The following is an 18,183-nucleotide window of genomic DNA, read 5'->3' on the forward strand; positions in this document are numbered from 1 at the left end:
TAGTGGAATATCTATGCATGCATCCTTCGCTTATGTAGATTCCTAATTCGTAAAATCGTGACCCCCGGACCAATAATGGGGCCCCAAGATGGGGTCAAAGTTTATTATAGAAATATAAAGGTAACAGGTTAAAAAATCTTCTTCTCGAGAACTACAATGCTTCAATTTGTGAGATTACTATCATGCATACAACCTTGGATAATGAACTCAGGTTCGACAGTTTTAAAATAGTGACCCCTGGACTAATACTAGGGACCCAAGATGGGTTTAAAGTTAAATGTAGAAGTACTGGTATATATGGAAAATGCTTAAAAATCTTCTTTTCAAGAACTACAATGCATCAATTTGTCAGATAACTACGTAAGCACCCTCAAATAGTGTAGATTCGAAATTATAAAAGCCATGACCTCAATCTAATACTGGGGCCCCAAGAGGTGTTCAAAGTTTAGCATAGAAATATAGAAGGAAAATGTTGAAAAATCTTTTTCTAGGGAACTATAATGCTTCAGCTTCTGAGATAACTATGCAAGCATCCTTAAATAATGTAGATTCCAAATAATTAAAACTTTAGCACTGGACTAATACTGTGGCCCCAAAAGGGGTTCAAAGTTTAACATAGAAAGATATATTGAAAATGTTTTTAAAAAGTTCTTCTCGAGAACTATAATGCTACAGTTTGTGAGATTACTATGCAAGGATCCTCAAATTGTGTAAACTCTAAAGAAGTGGAACCAAGAGTTATCGTTCTTAATGTTCTGTACAGTCTGAGAGTTATTCCTCTTGAAGTGGAACTCTTCTACGTTCAGTTTTTCAGGTTGTGTACGTGCGGTCCCACCGCAGTGCTACACATTTTCATTCCTATGTTACTATTTATGTTGTTCAAGCCAACCATAAACCTCGGACCATTACTGGGTCCCCAGAAAGGGGTTCAATGTTTAAAATAGAAAAAGCATATGCTATGAAATGTAATGTTACAAGGAACTGCTCTTCAGGTGAGCGATGTGGCCCATGGGCCTCTTGTTGGTTTTGTTTTTTTGTTTGTTTTTCTGTTTGTTTGTTTTGTATGTCTACGGTATGCGAGTCCCATGGAGTACAATTTTTCAGTTGAAATGATTTATTAGTATCAATAAATGAATCAATGTAACAAAAGTACTAAGTAATCGAACCCATTCAAGTTTTCTTGATCTATCAGTGGCAAATTTTTATTAAGCATTAAATGCTTATTCCGTCCAATAACACACCAGGTAGTGCAGACAAATCTATATTACTATATTAAAATAATAGACTCGAATTGTTGGCCTTTAATACCGATAAATCGGAAGAGTACTGTCTTTTGTTTTCAATATTTCAAAAAATCGTTGTTACTTGAAGATTGTAGATTTATTTTTATCTTTTCTCGATTAAAGGGACTTGGCCACGATTTGACTTAAAATTTCCAAATTTTATTTTTCCATTTTCAATGTTTATAGCCTACTGATAAATATAGAAGTTTATAATGCTATGTCAAAATTTGAAATTCAAATATCAAGTTATAAGCAAGATACAGAGTTTATAATTCTTTGTTTTGCTTTGTTTTGTTTTCATTGAAAGATATTTCAGTTATCGAAAAATTTCATGTAAAATTTCTTAAAGATATACTTGGATTACATTGCAAAGCATCTAATGCTGGTTGTTTGGCAGAATTAAACAGGTTACCACTTTGGTCTAAAATCTCATTCTCAAGCATTAAATATTGGAATCACTTGATAACATCTAATTCTTTGGCATTTAAATTATATCAGGGAACGATCAATTCCAATTCCTGGACTAAGAAAATTTATATCCTAGACAATTTGGGATTCTCAAACATTAGTAATTATAAAAGCACAATCCAACACTTTTTACCAAACATAAAGCAAAGAATCATTGACCAATGTATCCAAGAGCAATCATCAAAAATTTTTAGTTCAGAAAAACTTTCATTTTTTCAAAAATTATATATGAGAAAAAGAAGTCCTTATGTTGATATACTCAGGAAAAGATCTGAGAGATCCTCTATTAGTAGAATAAGATTAAGTGCACATAATCTTGCAATAGAAAGTGGTAGATATAATGCCACAATTAGGAATGAAAGATATTGTAATGCTTGTAAAACTGGTGCAATTGAAGATGAAACTCATTTTCTTTTTCAATGTAAAGCCTATTCTCATCTAAGGAACAGCTATTTTAGTAATTTTTATAAGATAAGTAAAATAAATATTGCCAATAACTTGGACAAAGAAAGATACATTTTACATGTATGTTTAAATAGTGAAATACATACTATTTTAAATATTACTGTTAAATTCATTAATGACTGCTTTGAACACAGATGTCAATTAGTCTAAGGAAATGTTAAACTGATCTATAAAGATCAGTAAAAAAATATATACTGTACATGCAACTATTGTAAACATACAATGATGTTCTTATATATTCATTGGGCCTTTGCCAATTATTGTAATTGTGTTTGTGCCAATAAAATATTTGTATTTGTATTTGTAAACAAAGCTCGAAAATTGTCTTTTTTACATATTCGTTGTATTGGTGTAAATTTTAATCAAATGTAACTTTCTTTTGTTGATAATAGTATTAAGAAGATACTGATTTAGTTTAAATTGATTTCTTATAAGAGAAACTACAAATAATTTAAACATCAACTTAGTAATTACTTTTGTCTTCATGATGGCAAAAAAATATATGATTACATACAAAATTCACATTTTATTTCTAAGGAGAGTGTAGATAGAATGCTCTATCGTTAAAATGATAACTGTCATACGGACCCTGTTTAACGATAGCAATGCGTTCCGTGTATTGTCTCTATAGCAAAGAAAATACGGGAGATAACTCTAAATCAGTGCATTTATATGTCCGAATGTCAACATGGTATGTAAATTTAGTAGCAAGTAAAAACGTCGGTGAAAAAATGTTGAATTCTTCCATTTTATATTGATTAAAGTTTTAGATGAAAGGTATTTACAGTCTCAAAAAAGTTTGTTATGATTAATTTGACTGTTAGTTACATACAACTTCATTAATTTTCTCCAAAAATTTTCGGAGCGATTCTTCAGTTTTCTGTAACATTACGCGTACATGGGAGGCATTCTTACTGTGCCGAGACACATATTATTCTAAGGAGAGGGAAGTGAAATTAATATAATTACTGTGGGTTTATAGTTTTGTTATGTAAATCTCAACAATATATGGTGTGTCGATGTATCTATTTCAGTCGTTCATGTCCGCTATGCAATGTCAACCCGTGCACGCACGGGTCAAAGTCTAGTTGATAATATTTACAACAGAGTATAGCTCCCTTTTGTTTGCATTGGAAAAAAAAACGTCTATAATTTATATAACTTCATCCCGCGTTTTGAGTACTAGATTAATTTTTGTAAGATTAAATTTAATTAAAACGATCTAACTTACATGATCAATTTGATATGCACTAATGGAAAATAATCGTTAAATAATACCTATTCATTAATAAAAAAGATTTTTATGACAAAGTTTCTTGCACTAAATTTTAAGTCGCGGAAGCGAACTAAATAACACGTTAATATGGCTGTTCCATGTATGTTTCATATCCCTGACTAAGAGCGTATATAATGGCGTTAAACAAAAATTTCATACAAATAGACATATATTTTTGTAACTATGAATATATAAATATAAGAATTGAATGCTTATTTTTGTATGTCGTGGGTCCTATAACATGTACACACAGCGATGAAGACAAATTATCATAACGCGCGGTATTCATTTTGTCTGCGCCGCTTAGTGCGTTATATACGAAAGACGAATAGGGCCACTTAAAAAAATATTTTTATCTCGTAATTACGAGAAAAGATCTCGTAATTACGAGATAATTTTCTCGTTATTACGAGAAAAGATCTCGTAATTACGAGGAAAGATTTCGTTATTACGAGAAAAGATCTCGTTATTACGAGATAATTTTCTCGTTATTACGAGAAAAGATCTCGTTATTACGAGAAAAAATCTCGTTATTACGAGTTAATTATCTCGTAATTACGAGAAAAGATCTATTTGAAATGGCACGAATCATTATTCTATTCTTTTTATGTAAAGTGTATGAACTACTGCAATGTCTATTGATATACACATACTTAGTATAATCATCGTTTAAAAGCGTACGCATAATTTGATATGAAATCGGACCAAGCAGTTTTAAAGAAATTTCAGAAGAAGTAGAAAAGCAGATTGATTAGTAAATTAATTGAACTATTTATCAATAATTAAGAAGGATACGTGTAATTTGTTTTCAGACTTCAATATGTTATTATACAAAATCAATTATTTTCAATATACATGTAGGTTGTGTATGAACATATAAAACACAAATTCGGGTAAATCCTGCATATACATATCCATGACTGAAACTGTATAGTCACTAAAGATATCTGTAACTAATAGAATTGTGTTTTTACGACTATAGGACTACCTGGTATTTACTTCGGAGTGGGATTAAATTATATATAAGTTGAATAGTAAAACTACATGAAGTTCTTTCCTTTTATTCAGATAGGATAAAAAGTCAAATCCAATCATTATGATCTGTAGAAATTAATGAATAATGATCGTTGTTATTTTTAAAAATTAATCAAAATTGAATCAATGTTCTGGAATGAAAAAAATTGACTGAAAGGGCGATCCAGTCGAATTCTTTTCAGAAACGCACCATTTTATATAGATCTTTTATAGTAATAACGATATCTTTTCTCGTAATAACGAGAAAAGTAACTCGTAATAACGAGATCTTTTCTCGTAATTACGAGAAAATTATGTCGTAATAACGAGATAATTAACTCGTAATAACGAGATCTTTTCTCGTAATAACGAGATAATTAACTCGTAATAACGAGATCTTTTCTCGTTTTTACGAGTTCTTTTCTCGTAATTACGAGATAATTAACTCATAATAACGAGATCTTTTCTCGTAATTACGAGATAAAAATATTTTTTTATGTGGCCCTATTCGTCTTTCGTAGTTATAAGACCGACGACATCCAAAAAAAAAGGCATTCAGTGTTTATATCATATCGATGTTTATTTGTAGGAAATATTTGTGTATCTTCGCTTTAAAGCATTTATATATACGTTCTGAACCATGGATATGAAATACACTGTATAATGGAATAGCAATATATTAACATGTCATTTACTTTGCTTCTGCTACTAAAAATATAGTGCCAGAAACTTTGTCGATAAATATCTTTTTTTATTAATTTTAAAGATTATTGTTTACAAGTACATATCAAATTGGTCATTTAAATTTGAACGTTTCATTTAATCTTACAATAATAAGCATATTCAAAACTCGTAATTGCGTTCATACTTGTGCTCATGCGCTGTGCCAAGGCTATACACTGAATGTAAATATATAAGTTATAGCAAATATATGAATGAGGCGCTGATTTTAATTTTTTTTTAAATTATGATTTACGTTATTTTTTTAATTTTATCATTTAATCACATATACACTTAGCTACAAGTGGGTTTTTAAATTTATGAAATAAATGTACATAAAAGAGCGTGAGTCATTAATAATCCCCGATAATTCAAGCAATTGAGACACGTGACCCTCTTATGTTATAGAAAAAAGGAGGAATATCATTGTACATTGTACACAGGGAAGAATTAAAGCAACACTGATTTTTGCAAGCTTAAAAACAAGAAAGAACATACTTTCATGGGTGAGTCGCTAAATGGCATTCTTATTCTCTCTCTCTCTCTCTCTCTCTCTCTCTCTCTCTCTCTCTCTCTCTCTCTCTCTCTCTCTCTCTCTCTGTTTTGTTTATACATTTTTCTTGCTTATTTTTGATTTATTTTTAAGTGATATACATGTACTAGGGATGACTTCCAAACATCAGGAAGTAAATTCACACGGAGCAGAGCGGTATCAGCACGTTGAGGAACCGTCATATCGGAATGTGATGACGTCATATCCACCCTCACCTGCACCAAATCAACATCCACCATTTACCCCCAAGTCTGTTTTAGAAGCTTACATGCTAGCCATACCCTTTGGTCTTCTAGGGTTTCACCACTTTTACTTACACAGACCAGGGTTTGGAGTGCTTTATTTATTTACGTTTGGTCTCCTAGGAATTGGCGTTGTTTTTGACATGGTAAGGCTACCTTATTTGGTTCATGAAGCAAACAATCGTCTGCGGAATCCAAGATCTGCTGAAAACGAGGACAAACGATTGGACGACGCGTATCTGCTCTGGTTTGTCTTCGGTTTGTTTGGTAAGAAGATGTTCATTAAAGATGTATACGATAGATACTTCTTAAAACGTGTACATAAATTTTTGCACTAAATTCAATGCCTGACAATATCTTCCTTACGTATTCACAGGTTTTCATCACTTCTACCTGAGGAACAAAAGCTTGGGTTTCCTCTATTTTTTCACATGTGGTCTGTTTGGACTCGGGTGGTTAGTGGATCTCTTCCGCCTCCATTCAGTAGTTCGTAAGACAAATGCAAAACATAGAAGTGGGTTGGACAAGTTTGAGGACTATTCCCTCCTCATGGCATATACATTTAATCTCTTTCCCATTACCGGTATACTTGGCGGGCACCATTTTTACTTAGGCCGATACTTTTTCGGTGTCGCTTACTTCATAACATTCGGACTCCTTGGTTTTGGGTGGTTTTTGGATATTTTCCGACTTCCTGTACTCGTTCGTCGAGCCAATGAGAAAATACACAATTTGAAGTACAACTGTCCTACACTACAGAAGGTTTATCTAGACGATGCTTATATTCTGTGGTTTCCTTTTGGCTTGCATGGGTTTCATCATTTCTATTTACGGCGGTACGTTTGGGGCTTTCTTTACCATTGTACTTTTGGATTATTCGGGATAGGCTGGCTTGTTGACATGTGTCGAATCCCGAGTCTGGTCCGAGAATATAATGAACGGCTTAGCATGACGCCTCTTATTGTCCAGGAACCTCGAGAACACAGAACATATCCTACAACGATGTCAAATCCCCCAAACAATGGTGAATATCAAACACCAAGGACTGGTCACTACCCAACAGCACCACCAACGACGACCGGGCCCTACTGCGGAACGACTGGGCCCCACCCGACGATGACTGGGCCCTACCCCACGGCACCGCCAGTACCTCCCATCGTCTCAACTCCTGTTTATGGATATTCTGGTATGTATTCCTGTGTATCATCGTCGCTAGCCAAATTTCTCTGATATGACATGTACTTACATGTATATGTTATAATATATTTCTTTCGAAAAGATAAGAGGACCAGAAGCATTTGACCAGCAAAGATGTCTAGAACAGTACAAAACATTCTGTTATATAAAAAATTTCCGTATTTGCCAGGGCGAATATTTATAGATATCAATTTAAAAAGAAATTATATAAACCGTGTTGGAATGACAGAACATTGAATCAGAATAGTACTGAACTTCTGTACGTATAACTTTGTCAGTATTTATTATTGTGTGTCACCTAGGTGAAGTATCCGACCCACCTGTCTACACGGAAGCCCCACCCCCGTACACTGAATAAGTGAGGACATGGAGAAAAGGACACCTACCCTGTAAAGCCTGTCTGAAAAATTGAAAATATATAAGTGGACACGTTTGTCATTTCTTAATAATTATGTCTTTATATTTACATTTTCAACTGTATTTGTCTGTAATAACACTATGAATCAATTTTGAACCCTAAAACCCAATAACTTCATAAAACATGAGTGACACAAATTGGGCGTGTCTTATATATAGCAAAACCAAAACGGTATTGGCTGCGCCGCGTAGTAATACATACCATGTGTTACATGGAAAAATATGGTTTTAAAATAATTCTGTTTTAAAGTGTACAAATTGGAAATAATATAAGTATAAGTAATAAGGAACCATTCTTTGAATATTATTAGGTGATAATTTCAATATTATTGATTACATAAATTATTAAAGTCAGTCTGTCATAAAACAATATAAGATTATTATGTAAAAAAAAATAAAAATAAAATTGGTTTACAAGTCAACAAAGCTATACTAAGGGACCAGGAAAAATCACAATGATAGGACCGGTACAAAAAAAATATTCATTAAAAAAGTTTGCTTGTCTCATTGCTTTTACAAAAAATGTATTCCATGCATGCGTTTAAGCTTTAAAAAAGTTACTGTCCCATTGATATACATCTTCATATTCGTGAGATTGTTGCAACAAAATTACAAAAGGTACAATGTAAACAAGCATTTCTATATACTATTTTACTGCACAGTAGTATAGTGTATGTACATGTATAATTACTAAATTTTAAAACCGTGTCAGGTTTTGAACTTTCAAACATTGATGAACGTTTTTTGAATAGATAAAACATGAGATACTGTTAGTGATGCTGTAAAATTTGTCAGCAGTATAATTGAAAAGGGGTCATGCTCATAACTCTTCTTAATTATTTCTTGTTTGTTACTTTGTTGAATATTGTATTCAGTACAAATGTTGCACTTTTGTATCCTTTGTTGGACTTAAATAAAATATATACAGTGTATAGTGATTGGACCCTGATGCATTGGCGGATCCAGGGGGGGGGGGTCCGGGGGTCGAACCCCTCCCCCCCTTTCTCTGTGACATATGATTTTTATTTTGAAAACGTTTGATGCTTATTTAATGGCAATTTTTCCCATTTATAATAGAAATACAGTAATTATCTCAAATGAATGCTTTTAAAATTGCTAATTTAAAAAATTTCGTACCACGTCCCATAATATTGTTCTGATATGAAAAAACCCTATCGATTCTTTATCGAAATAAAGTACATTGTACTCCCCTTCAGCATCCGGTGTTTACTACACTGAGTTATCATATGGAAAATTAAAGAAAAAATACATGAAATTAAGCAGTATCACAGACTTATGATAACATCTACAATATATTTTCTACTCTATTTCTTTAATAAAAAATCGATTAAAGTTCCTACAGTTTTGAACTGACAAGCCATCGTGTAATTTGTAAAACGAGGTTCAAGTACGAGTACACGCATTCGTTTTACTTTAAAAAGCGGCCGGTTTTAAATGTATTGTTTGATTAATTAACTTAAATAATTATAATAGATGAGTTTTACTTCGTTTCATAGGAAAAATACAATGAAAATTACATGAACCGCTTATAAATGCAGGTAATGCTATTTTTCTGGAATGGTAGCTACATGTACCTTCATACCCACATGAAACACAAAAGAAATCTTTTTTTGTTTCGTTTCCAAGAATCGGAAATTCTGTAACAAAAATACCGTGTAAGGGGTTAATACGTAAACTATTATGAAAATGCACAACTTTTTAAAACTTTTCTAAAATATTTAATATGATCGCATCTGTACTATTGTCGGATGATGTAGCGCACCCATTACAGTCAGAGGTCACATCAAGTTCCCTGGAACGACAATTGCTTCTTCCATTGTATTACACAATAACCATCTTTTCAGCAGATAAATTATCCCCATTCTTTTGTCTTATCCTATCATTTAGACCTTTATTTTAGAAGGCAATCGACAGAAATCAAAATCGATAAATATATAGTTCAGAATTTAAAAACATCAAAGACATAAAACAAAATTACCAAAATATCAATTTCTATAATAGTTTGTCGTAATTAGTCTGAGTTATTTTTGTTTCTTAGTGTTTCTTTTCTATCAAGCATAGACGCACTTTCTCATTGCTGGAAACTTGGGTTTCTTGAGGCTAGATATTATGCAAATCTTCCTAACCTAACCCAAAACGACAAAACGCTCAATAATGCAGTGCACTCTGATGTTGAAATAAATGTGACATAGATAGTGATGAGATAAATGTTTATTAAATACAGTTGTATACGCACGGAAAACGTTCAAAAAGTCCTTGTTTATTGACAAATGATGAATTTTACACATACTGATTTTCATCAAATGGAACCCCCCCCCCCTTTTCCAAATTGCTGCATCCGCCTCTGTGATGGCAAATTAAGCACATATGTGAAACTCAGACAAATTGTGAGTTATGAGAATTATTTATCAGAAGTAAAAAAAAAATGATCACAGAAAATACATGTATCTATGTGAATTGAGAATTTTCTGTGACAGGTTGCAAATTGAAGTAGTTAATTTACCAACATCCTTAGAGAAGATCGATTATGTAATAGATGTAATTCTATTCGATCGAAAATTCTATTGGACTACATGTGAAAAATAGGTCACCAAAGAAAAGAAGTATTTCAGTTAATTATAAGCAAATTTCCTAAATATTTGGCGTTAGATAATGAACAAAAACTTTTTTGGTACTCAATATTGAAGACAAAGAAATTCTTAATCTATAACGTTAAATTATAACGTGATATCGACCATACGATTCATAGGTTTAACATATATACATAAGTAATGTGAACAAACATATGTAGACATTTTTTTAAAACATCACAATCTTGTATTAGACTGCGTGTACACATAGCAGCGTACATAGCAGTGTGCAGAATGTACATGATAAAAGTAAACTGGATAATGAAGAGTATATTCTCAAAACAAAAACAATAATTATATATTTATCGTAATTTTGAGCATTTATACGGGTATTTGCCCAAATTACACAACTCTTTGATATTCTTTGTTGAGAGTAATTGAATAAGTTTAAAGACAAAAGACTTTTCATAATAATATTTTTTTACATACAACTTTCTTATTTCTGTATAAAATGGACAGATTAAAATAAAATGAAACTTATCTTCAAACTGTGATAGTGAACATAGTTTACAAACTCTCTCATTTCTATGGATATATTATAAAATCTGCCACGCTCAATCTCAAGGATAAACGGTTTTTACTTCAAAATTGTACATATACAGTTGGTATTGGTTTTGTTAAATATTCTTGTATATACTTAAAAATTATTACATAAGTGCTTATACATTAGGGGATTTTCAAAGTAGCCATGACTTTCTTGTATAAACATGTCGGTCAATCTCTGCTTCACCGCAAGTAAGAATACATGTTCATTAATTAAATTGTTCTTTACAGTTCCATATATATCCAAAACTTAATCAACAGTTTAAAGTACGAGAGCCAACAATATTAAAGGCTATACTAATATACTGTGTTTCACATTCATTTACCATATCTTGGAAAATATTGCTTAAAATACAATTATCATCACTATTGGTACAATCACAGGGGCTTGAGCAGAAAAAAAAAACATCGTTAAAAACTGGGTATCTGGAAGGAAAAAGTTTTCCTCTGAGGTACCAGAGACATAAATAACATATTATTTATGTCTCTGGAGGTACCCACCTTTTTAGCTACACAAGCCCCTGTGGTACAATATTGTTGGAATTAACATGGTCATTTGCTATAACTGCTATACTTTTTGATAATTTTTATACTAGTCACTGGCATATCTTTCATTTGCCATGTCTGTAATATGTTTTGCGATGTCACACTTGTCTATTCTGGCAGAGACGTAAATAATATTAGTGTTATTTATGTCTCTGATGCTGGGCTCTAAATTAGAAATAAATCTTCTGTTCTGTTTCGTATCGCATTATAAGTAACTATCAGACTTCAAAACTATGACAAAGGCAATTGATTAAAACCATACAAATTGAAGTCCGGTTTGGCACGTGTATTTGTTTTCATTTTACCCGCTTCCGTGTTTACCTCGACATCATGATCCAACCATTTTCAGTCTTGCTGTCACATGACAACGCTAACATTTGCTGAGTCGTCTTTCCTCGTGGTTTGAGGCCCATTTTCTCCTCATATTTTTCACTCTTTATTGCAGAGAGTTTATCTTAAAATGGCTGAAGCGAAGCCCCATCTCCACCGTGAAGGTACAATGCAGGTGACTGCAAAGGTAAATAACCCATCATAACTCCTGTAGCCTTTATTTTTCGATTCGAAGTGAATGACACCATGCATGTTTTTTGTTTCTATGTTGACACAACAGCGTGTTGTTACACCGTCCAATATCATAGCGAATTAAAACTGACATTGAAAAATGTAAATTGTATGATGCAAAGTAAGACATCGGTTGCACATAGATGCCCTCGTTTAGAACCAGCAATATTTAGACCCAGATTAATTTTAGAAAACTTTTAATGTTATCCAAAATGGCCGACACAGAAACATCGAGAAAAACCGGCTTTTCTATTTCATCCTGACAAGGAAACATAACTCATGGCAGATTATTCAAACATTAATTATGATGCCTCAGAGTTTACCATGAATTCTGCATACTTAGACTCGGCTCTTACTAATTTTAAATCGTTATAAATAAGTTCAGTACAAGATAAGAGTTCATGTTCTTAATTCTGACTTCTTACGAGGGGGCGGGGCAGGGAGTAATCCAGGGTGGTTCCAATAATGCATGTTGTAACGTGCACTGGTCACTGTGCATTAAGTTATTTATTTCTTACTTTACTGTATCTAGATGAAGATTCAATAAAGGAAATTAATCTAGATTGTGTGCTTGTATATTAACATTGAAAGGTACCTTATATAAACAATTACTATAGTTAAGACATTATTTAGTGCAGGTTTAAGCTCTATAACTTAGATAAATAATATTTGTTTGCCATTAAAAAAAGGTTCTTGATGAAAATATTTCTCCAACAGTAAACATTGTTGAACTAAAATATACATGCAAATCTTGTTTCATTTGACTTTCATTGACAAAAGTAGAATGAAAAATATACTACTTACTACTTTTTTAAATGCAGCGGATTGTAAAAAGCTCTACATTTCTTATGTAATGTAACAGAGTGATAATACTTAGCTTTTTTCTTCAGGAAGGAATTGATTATCTTGAATCAGAAGGTAAAACTAAGCTGTTGGAGATGCAGGGCTTGAAAGACCCAGAACCAGCACAGAACTCTCTGAAAAGAGACGGAACAATGGCAGTTACAGCAAAGGTAAATAACACAAGTTTAGAGCTCTAATGGGGGGGGGGGGGGGGGGGGGGACTCCCAAGAGATTTTTGAAGCAATCAGTTGAAATCCTATCAATAATTCCTCGTGTTCATCCATCTTGACTAATTTGAAGGACAAAAATCAACTGCATAATGCAATGTTTTATACTGTAGCCTCTATTTTGTTAAGTGAGATGTTATCATTTCATAGGAAGCTGAGCAGTTGTTGGGCAAGGATAAACCAGATGAAGACGCTAAAACAAGAGGGCAGCAGCAGAAGATTGAGGAGATTAAAGAGGAGAAACCAGCCAAAAAAGGCCGCCTGGCCAAAGGGGTCACCATGATTGGAACAGCGAAGGTAAATGTTCAAAGGGAGGTAAATTAGGACACACAAGCCATCAGTTGCATGCGAAAAAGCTTAATTCAACTTGTGTCTGCTTGATGATCTGAATTATTTAATGCTGAATTTAAATCATATTTAAAGAAATATTAATGGTGAATTCTACTCAAATTTGAGAAATGCAATCATCCTTATTTTAAACAATGTATCCATATCACAACAGTACTGGACTTCTGAAAATGACAAGATAGAAAATTTCAACATTTCCTTTATTTTTCCTACAGGAAGCTGAACAGCTACTGGGGAGTGACAAACCAGATGCTGATGCAATGACCCGTGGACAGCAGAAAAAGATTGAAGAGATCTCAAAAGAAGCTCCATCGCCAAAGAAAGCTAGGATGCAGAAACAGGGTACCATGGCTGTTACAGCAAAGGTATATCAACTTCTTGCTACCTTAAAATATGTCAGTGACATAAATAACAATTTTTTTGGCTTCATATATTAATTTTGTTCTTGTAATTAGAACAGGAAAACTTTAATATTTTGAATATTATTGATGAAAACTCTGATCTTAAGCAGCATGTTTTTATTTGTATTGAAGGAAGCTAAAGATCATATTATAGGAAAAGAAAAATTAGGGGACACAAGAGCAGAAACAAAGGCCAAAAAAGCCAAGCCAGCTCCTAAACGATCCACTACAATCAACAAAGCTATCGAAGAAGGTAAAGATAGTTTCTCCTTATCTCCCTGATACACACACCATTGTTTGTTTTTTATACCCCTGCAAATGAAGTTCAAGGGGGCGGAGGGTATATTGGTTTCACAATGGAGCATGTGTTTATAGGGAAAAATTGATAATCTGTAAAATGGGCAGTGGTTTTTGGGTTGTTTTAGTTTCATATAAACCAAAAGTTTTCTATCATGATAAGGAACTAAATTATATCATTATTAATAAAGAATTTAACTACTTTCAAAAGCTTTTTAAATTGATTAGTCAAGGAAATTGATGAAGTGACCCTATAGGGCATTATTGTAAATGAAACTCAAAATCATTGTTATGATTGTAGTGTTTTGGCAATTTTAAAATTGTTTGTAATATTAAATTCTCCTTTTTACATATTTTTACATAGTATGCTAATTATGATAATGTTTTGGGAGTTAATCCAAGTTTAACAAGCTCGTCAAAGAAAATTATAATCCTATGGGATCAATTTTCTGATAAGGAGTTGGATGTACTATAGGAGAAAGTAGGGAAAATTTGAAACAATTAATTGCATCTGTCAAGACTCCCATTAAAATGTTAAAAACATATTTAAGATTTTATCCACAGAGGAGCATTACTTGGCTGTTTTTTAATTTACTGAAAAGGGAGAGGTTATTGTCAATTTGTCATTAGATACAGAAATTTGTAAATGTATTACAAATGTATTTACAGTGAAGTTCTGACAATTTTGATTTTTCTTTTTTAACTAAATTCTTTTTTACAATTCTAGAAAATTTTTTATTTATGAGTCTCAAACCTTTATTATTCAATTTAATTATTTGTCCCATTTGAAATTAGCCTTGCAGGGGTATAGTCCCATTTGCAAGTTCTAAATTTTTTTCACAAAAAAAATCTGTATTTAAATAGAAGTGCACTCTTGGGATGAAATATTTGAAATAAAAATAATTTATCCCATGTAGAGTTCTTTCTTGAATGGTTCATAACTTCATATTGGACCCTTCACATTTCTTATGCATTGGTGAAATGATTTAAATGTAATTTTATTTGCAGAATCTTTATATAAAAATAATTATGTGCAAGTGCTGTTATAAGTTTGCTTGTTTCTAGCTAAGACGGTGGTTCCAGAAATCAACGTGAATGAGGGAAGAAAGTTGCGCTCGGCTGATAAAAAAGCAGGGCTTAAGCGCGAGGGGACAATGCAAAACACTGCTGCTGAAGGAAAAGCCTTCCTGAAGAGGTCCAAGAAAGGCAACTAGACAATCCCACACTACATTACTAACACAAGGCAGGGCTTGGTAACTGTTCAAATACGACAAGGCAGAGTGTTAACTTGTCTTGGAGTATTATACATTATGGCAGCATTTTTCCTTTCTATTCAGTTTGATAGAGGTATAATATTTCTATACGGTTTTGGAATGGAAACATCAATTTTTATGCATGGATATGTCAAAAATTTGAGAAATGCTTTGGTTTTCGAATTGTAAAGACCACAATATTTTTCCACTGTCTAAACTTTACTGCCATTGGTTCCTATATCAGTATGCCAATTGTACTCAATACATCTTTAGATTCCAATATGTTTGAGAGCTAGAATATGGGCATATGTCAATCTCCATTAATCATCTTAATCCTCATTCATTTCTCTTCATGGTACAAAAGTTCTTGAATTTCACACTTGTGTGTTTGTATTTAGTTTGAGAGTCTGTTGACATGTACTTTAAAAAGTATACTTTTACTTTTGTACTCAGCTTTTCAATTTCTAGTACATTTTTGTACTCTAATTTGTCCTCCTACCATAATTTGTGTTGAAGCTCTTTTTTCCTCTTGATTTGAAATAAAATGTTTAGTACATGATAAATCTGGTTTGCTTCAAATTCACTCTGCCACTAGAATATTTATTGTTCTTTAAATTTTTAATGATTTTGACTTTTGTAATTTTCTGGGTTCTTTATAAATGGATACTTGATAAGTGTTAGTTGGTTTTAAAGCCATATTAAAAATTGAATGTGTGTTGTACAATTTGTCAGAGACAAGACTGTGACTTTTCTACTCTGTTAGATATTTTTGTTAGTGTAATGAAGATGTAGGCTTTACAAGTTAGATAATAAATATAGACTTAAAATATATTAATTTTGAACATATTTATATGGGCTATTTTTGTTGTTGATGTTGTTTTGTATACACTGTTATAATCAAATTCTAGATTTTTCCGGTCAATTTTAATGTTTTCATATTCAAGCAAGGTCTAAAGATACATACTGGTAGGTCCAAGCATGGAATCTACTTATGTCATTTTGGGACCAATATTAAAACTTACCCTTTCCTATTTTTTTTTAATCACCCCATCTGTGATTGTATTTGTTAGTGTAGTGCCATGAACAATGTCTGTGTTATTTTATTATAATGGATATTTTTATTTTTAAAAATCTAAATTTTTTTTATGTTTGTATTATGGATTGCTGTGTTTTAAGCGCTGATTATCTGACAAAATCAAAGCACATCAAACGATTTTTTACCAACTGGCAGAGATAGGATCCTCTTTCTTTCCTGTTGGGAGGTTTTCAATTCCAATTTTAGAAAAAAGTGTGTGTGTGTGTGTATAAGAGTGTCCAATTTTGTGTGTCATTTTTGTGACCTTTTTGTAGTAACAAGTGTAATTATTGAAGTATAAAGAGGATTAAATTTAAAACTGAAACGATTGTTTTTTATTTCTCCATTAATGACTTTTTAGGTCACCTGAGTGACCTAATGCAGTGGGTCTTTGTCCATCGTTGTGCGTTAACAATTTTACTTTTTTACTTCTCCTTAAAATTACAAGGCCAATTGTTACCCTTTTTGGTATGAAGCATCTCTATGGTAAGAAGAATATAAATTGTAAAATCCATGGCTCTACCACCCCAGGGGTGGGGCCAAATATGCAAAAAAAGCCAAATTTTCAAAAATCTTCTTCTCTACTCCCATACATGTGAGGAAAAAACTGAATGCATGGTTATGATCTTTATGAAGCCCTCTACTAAAATTGTAAAATTCATGTCCCCTTGGTCAGGGGTCCAGGCTCTAGGGTGGAGGCACTTTGGCCATATAGTGAAAATGCATTAAATCTTAGGAAATCTTCTTCTCTTCTCCCATAGATAGTTCAATAAAACTGAGTGCATGGTTATGATGTCAACGGACTCCTCTACCTAAACTGTGAAATTCATGGCCCCTGGGACAGGGTATTAAGCCCTAGGACGGGGCGAATTTAGCCTTATAGTGAAAATGTATTAAATCTTAGAAAATCTTCTTTGCTCCCACACATGTGGGGAAAATACTGAATGCATGGTTATGATGTCCACAAACTCCTCTACCTAAATCGTGAAATTCATGGCCCCTGGGTCAGGGGTTCAGGTTGTAGGAGTTGGGGGGGGGGGTATGGCCATATAGTGTTACTGCATATAATGTTTAAAAATCTTCTTTCCTACAGACACAAAATACAGATTAAAAACTAACTGCATATGTTGAAAAAAAATTATCCTGTAATCTATAATATTTTACGTCGCCTGCCTGTAAGGCAAGGGTTAAGGCTGAGAAGGGGGGGGGGGTGTATTTGTCTCATTATCCTATTCTGCTCAGGAATTTCAATGGAAAAATTACTTGATTCATATGTTTAGAAAACAAAAATTGAAGCTGTTCGTCAACGTTGTCGATAAGATATTGTGAAAGCATTTGAAAAGAGTTCAGGGAAGAGGATTATAACAGCTAATGGAGTTATCTTCCCTTGCTTCTTCAAAAACAGTTTTCAATTTTTTCAAAATAAACAAGTAGACTTGTTAATACCGAGCGCAGCGAGAGGCGGGCGAAGCCCGCCTCGCGAAGCGAGGATTAATGGTAACACGTATATATAAGAAAATCAGTGAAAAATGAAAGTTGAATCAGGGGTACTAAGGCCAAAAAAAATTTCTTCCAGCCCTGGGCGCCGCCATATTGGCAGCCATTTTGTTTTTTAAAAGTTAGTTTGATCACTGATTGACTGGTACATATCGATTTTTATTGGAGCTAAACTCAATCAAAATTTTCCAATGTTTCATTAGAAGGTAATTTGAATTACAAGAAATAAAAGAGGACACCAGATAAGTTTCAATAGTGCTTCAATCAAGAAAAACGACTAGTTCTATGTATGTCTTATCAAATTAT

At 32.8% G+C, this 18,183-nt stretch overlaps 2 protein-coding genes across 5 annotated transcripts in view; both read left to right on the forward strand.

Moving 5' to 3' along the window:
- Nucleotides 1–8,565, forward strand: part of LOC105341722 (uncharacterized) — a 13,675-nt gene extending 5,110 nt beyond the window's left edge. For 2 of the 4 annotated variants that reach the window (XM_066080048.1, XM_011448398.4), the window contains exons 2-5: nt 5,635–5,732; nt 5,890–6,288; nt 6,398–7,207; nt 7,521–8,565. In XM_066080048.1, coding sequence (XP_065936120.1) covers nt 5,729–5,732; nt 5,890–6,288; nt 6,398–7,207; nt 7,521–7,576 — 1,269 coding nt within the window. In that variant the 5' untranslated portion in view covers nt 5,635–5,728 and the 3' untranslated portion in view covers nt 7,577–8,565. Of the gene's footprint in view, nt 1–5,634; nt 5,733–5,872; nt 6,289–6,397; nt 7,208–7,520 lie in introns of all 4 variants that reach the window. The other 2 variants (XM_011448401.4, XM_066080049.1) reach the window with 2 other exon arrangements.
- A 3,167-nt stretch (nt 8,566–11,732) lies between these two features.
- Nucleotides 11,733–16,705, forward strand: LOC105341720 (hypothetical protein). Its single transcript, XM_011448396.4, has 6 exons — nt 11,733–11,892; nt 12,827–12,949; nt 13,157–13,303; nt 13,570–13,719; nt 13,888–14,008; nt 15,118–16,705. Exons 1-6 carry the CDS (start codon nt 11,836–11,838, stop codon nt 15,264–15,266), a joined length of 747 nt encoding a protein of 248 aa, XP_011446698.1. The 5' UTR covers nt 11,733–11,835; the 3' UTR covers nt 15,267–16,705.
- The last annotated feature ends 1,478 nt before the right edge of the window (nt 16,706–18,183 follow it).

Source organism: Magallana gigas, chromosome 3 (assembly GCF_963853765.1).
Source record: "Magallana gigas chromosome 3, xbMagGiga1.1, whole genome shotgun sequence".
NCBI classification, from domain to species: domain Eukaryota; kingdom Metazoa; phylum Mollusca; class Bivalvia; order Ostreida; family Ostreidae; genus Magallana; species Magallana gigas.

What these genes read in the sequence shown, in the direction of transcription:
- LOC105341720 (XM_011448396.4), top strand. Translation starts at nt 11,836, where the DNA reads ATGGCTGAAGCGAAGCCCCATCTCCACCGTGAAGGTACAATGCAGGTG. An exon ending in CCATGGCTGTTACAGCAAAG is followed by an intron (nt 13,720 to 13,887) that starts GTATATCAACTT and finishes TTTGTATTGAAG; the next exon opens with GAAGCTAAAGATCATATTAT. An exon ending in CAACAAAGCTATCGAAGAAG is followed by an intron (nt 14,009 to 15,117) that starts GTAAAGATAGTT and finishes GCTTGTTTCTAG; the next exon opens with CTAAGACGGTGGTTCCAGAA.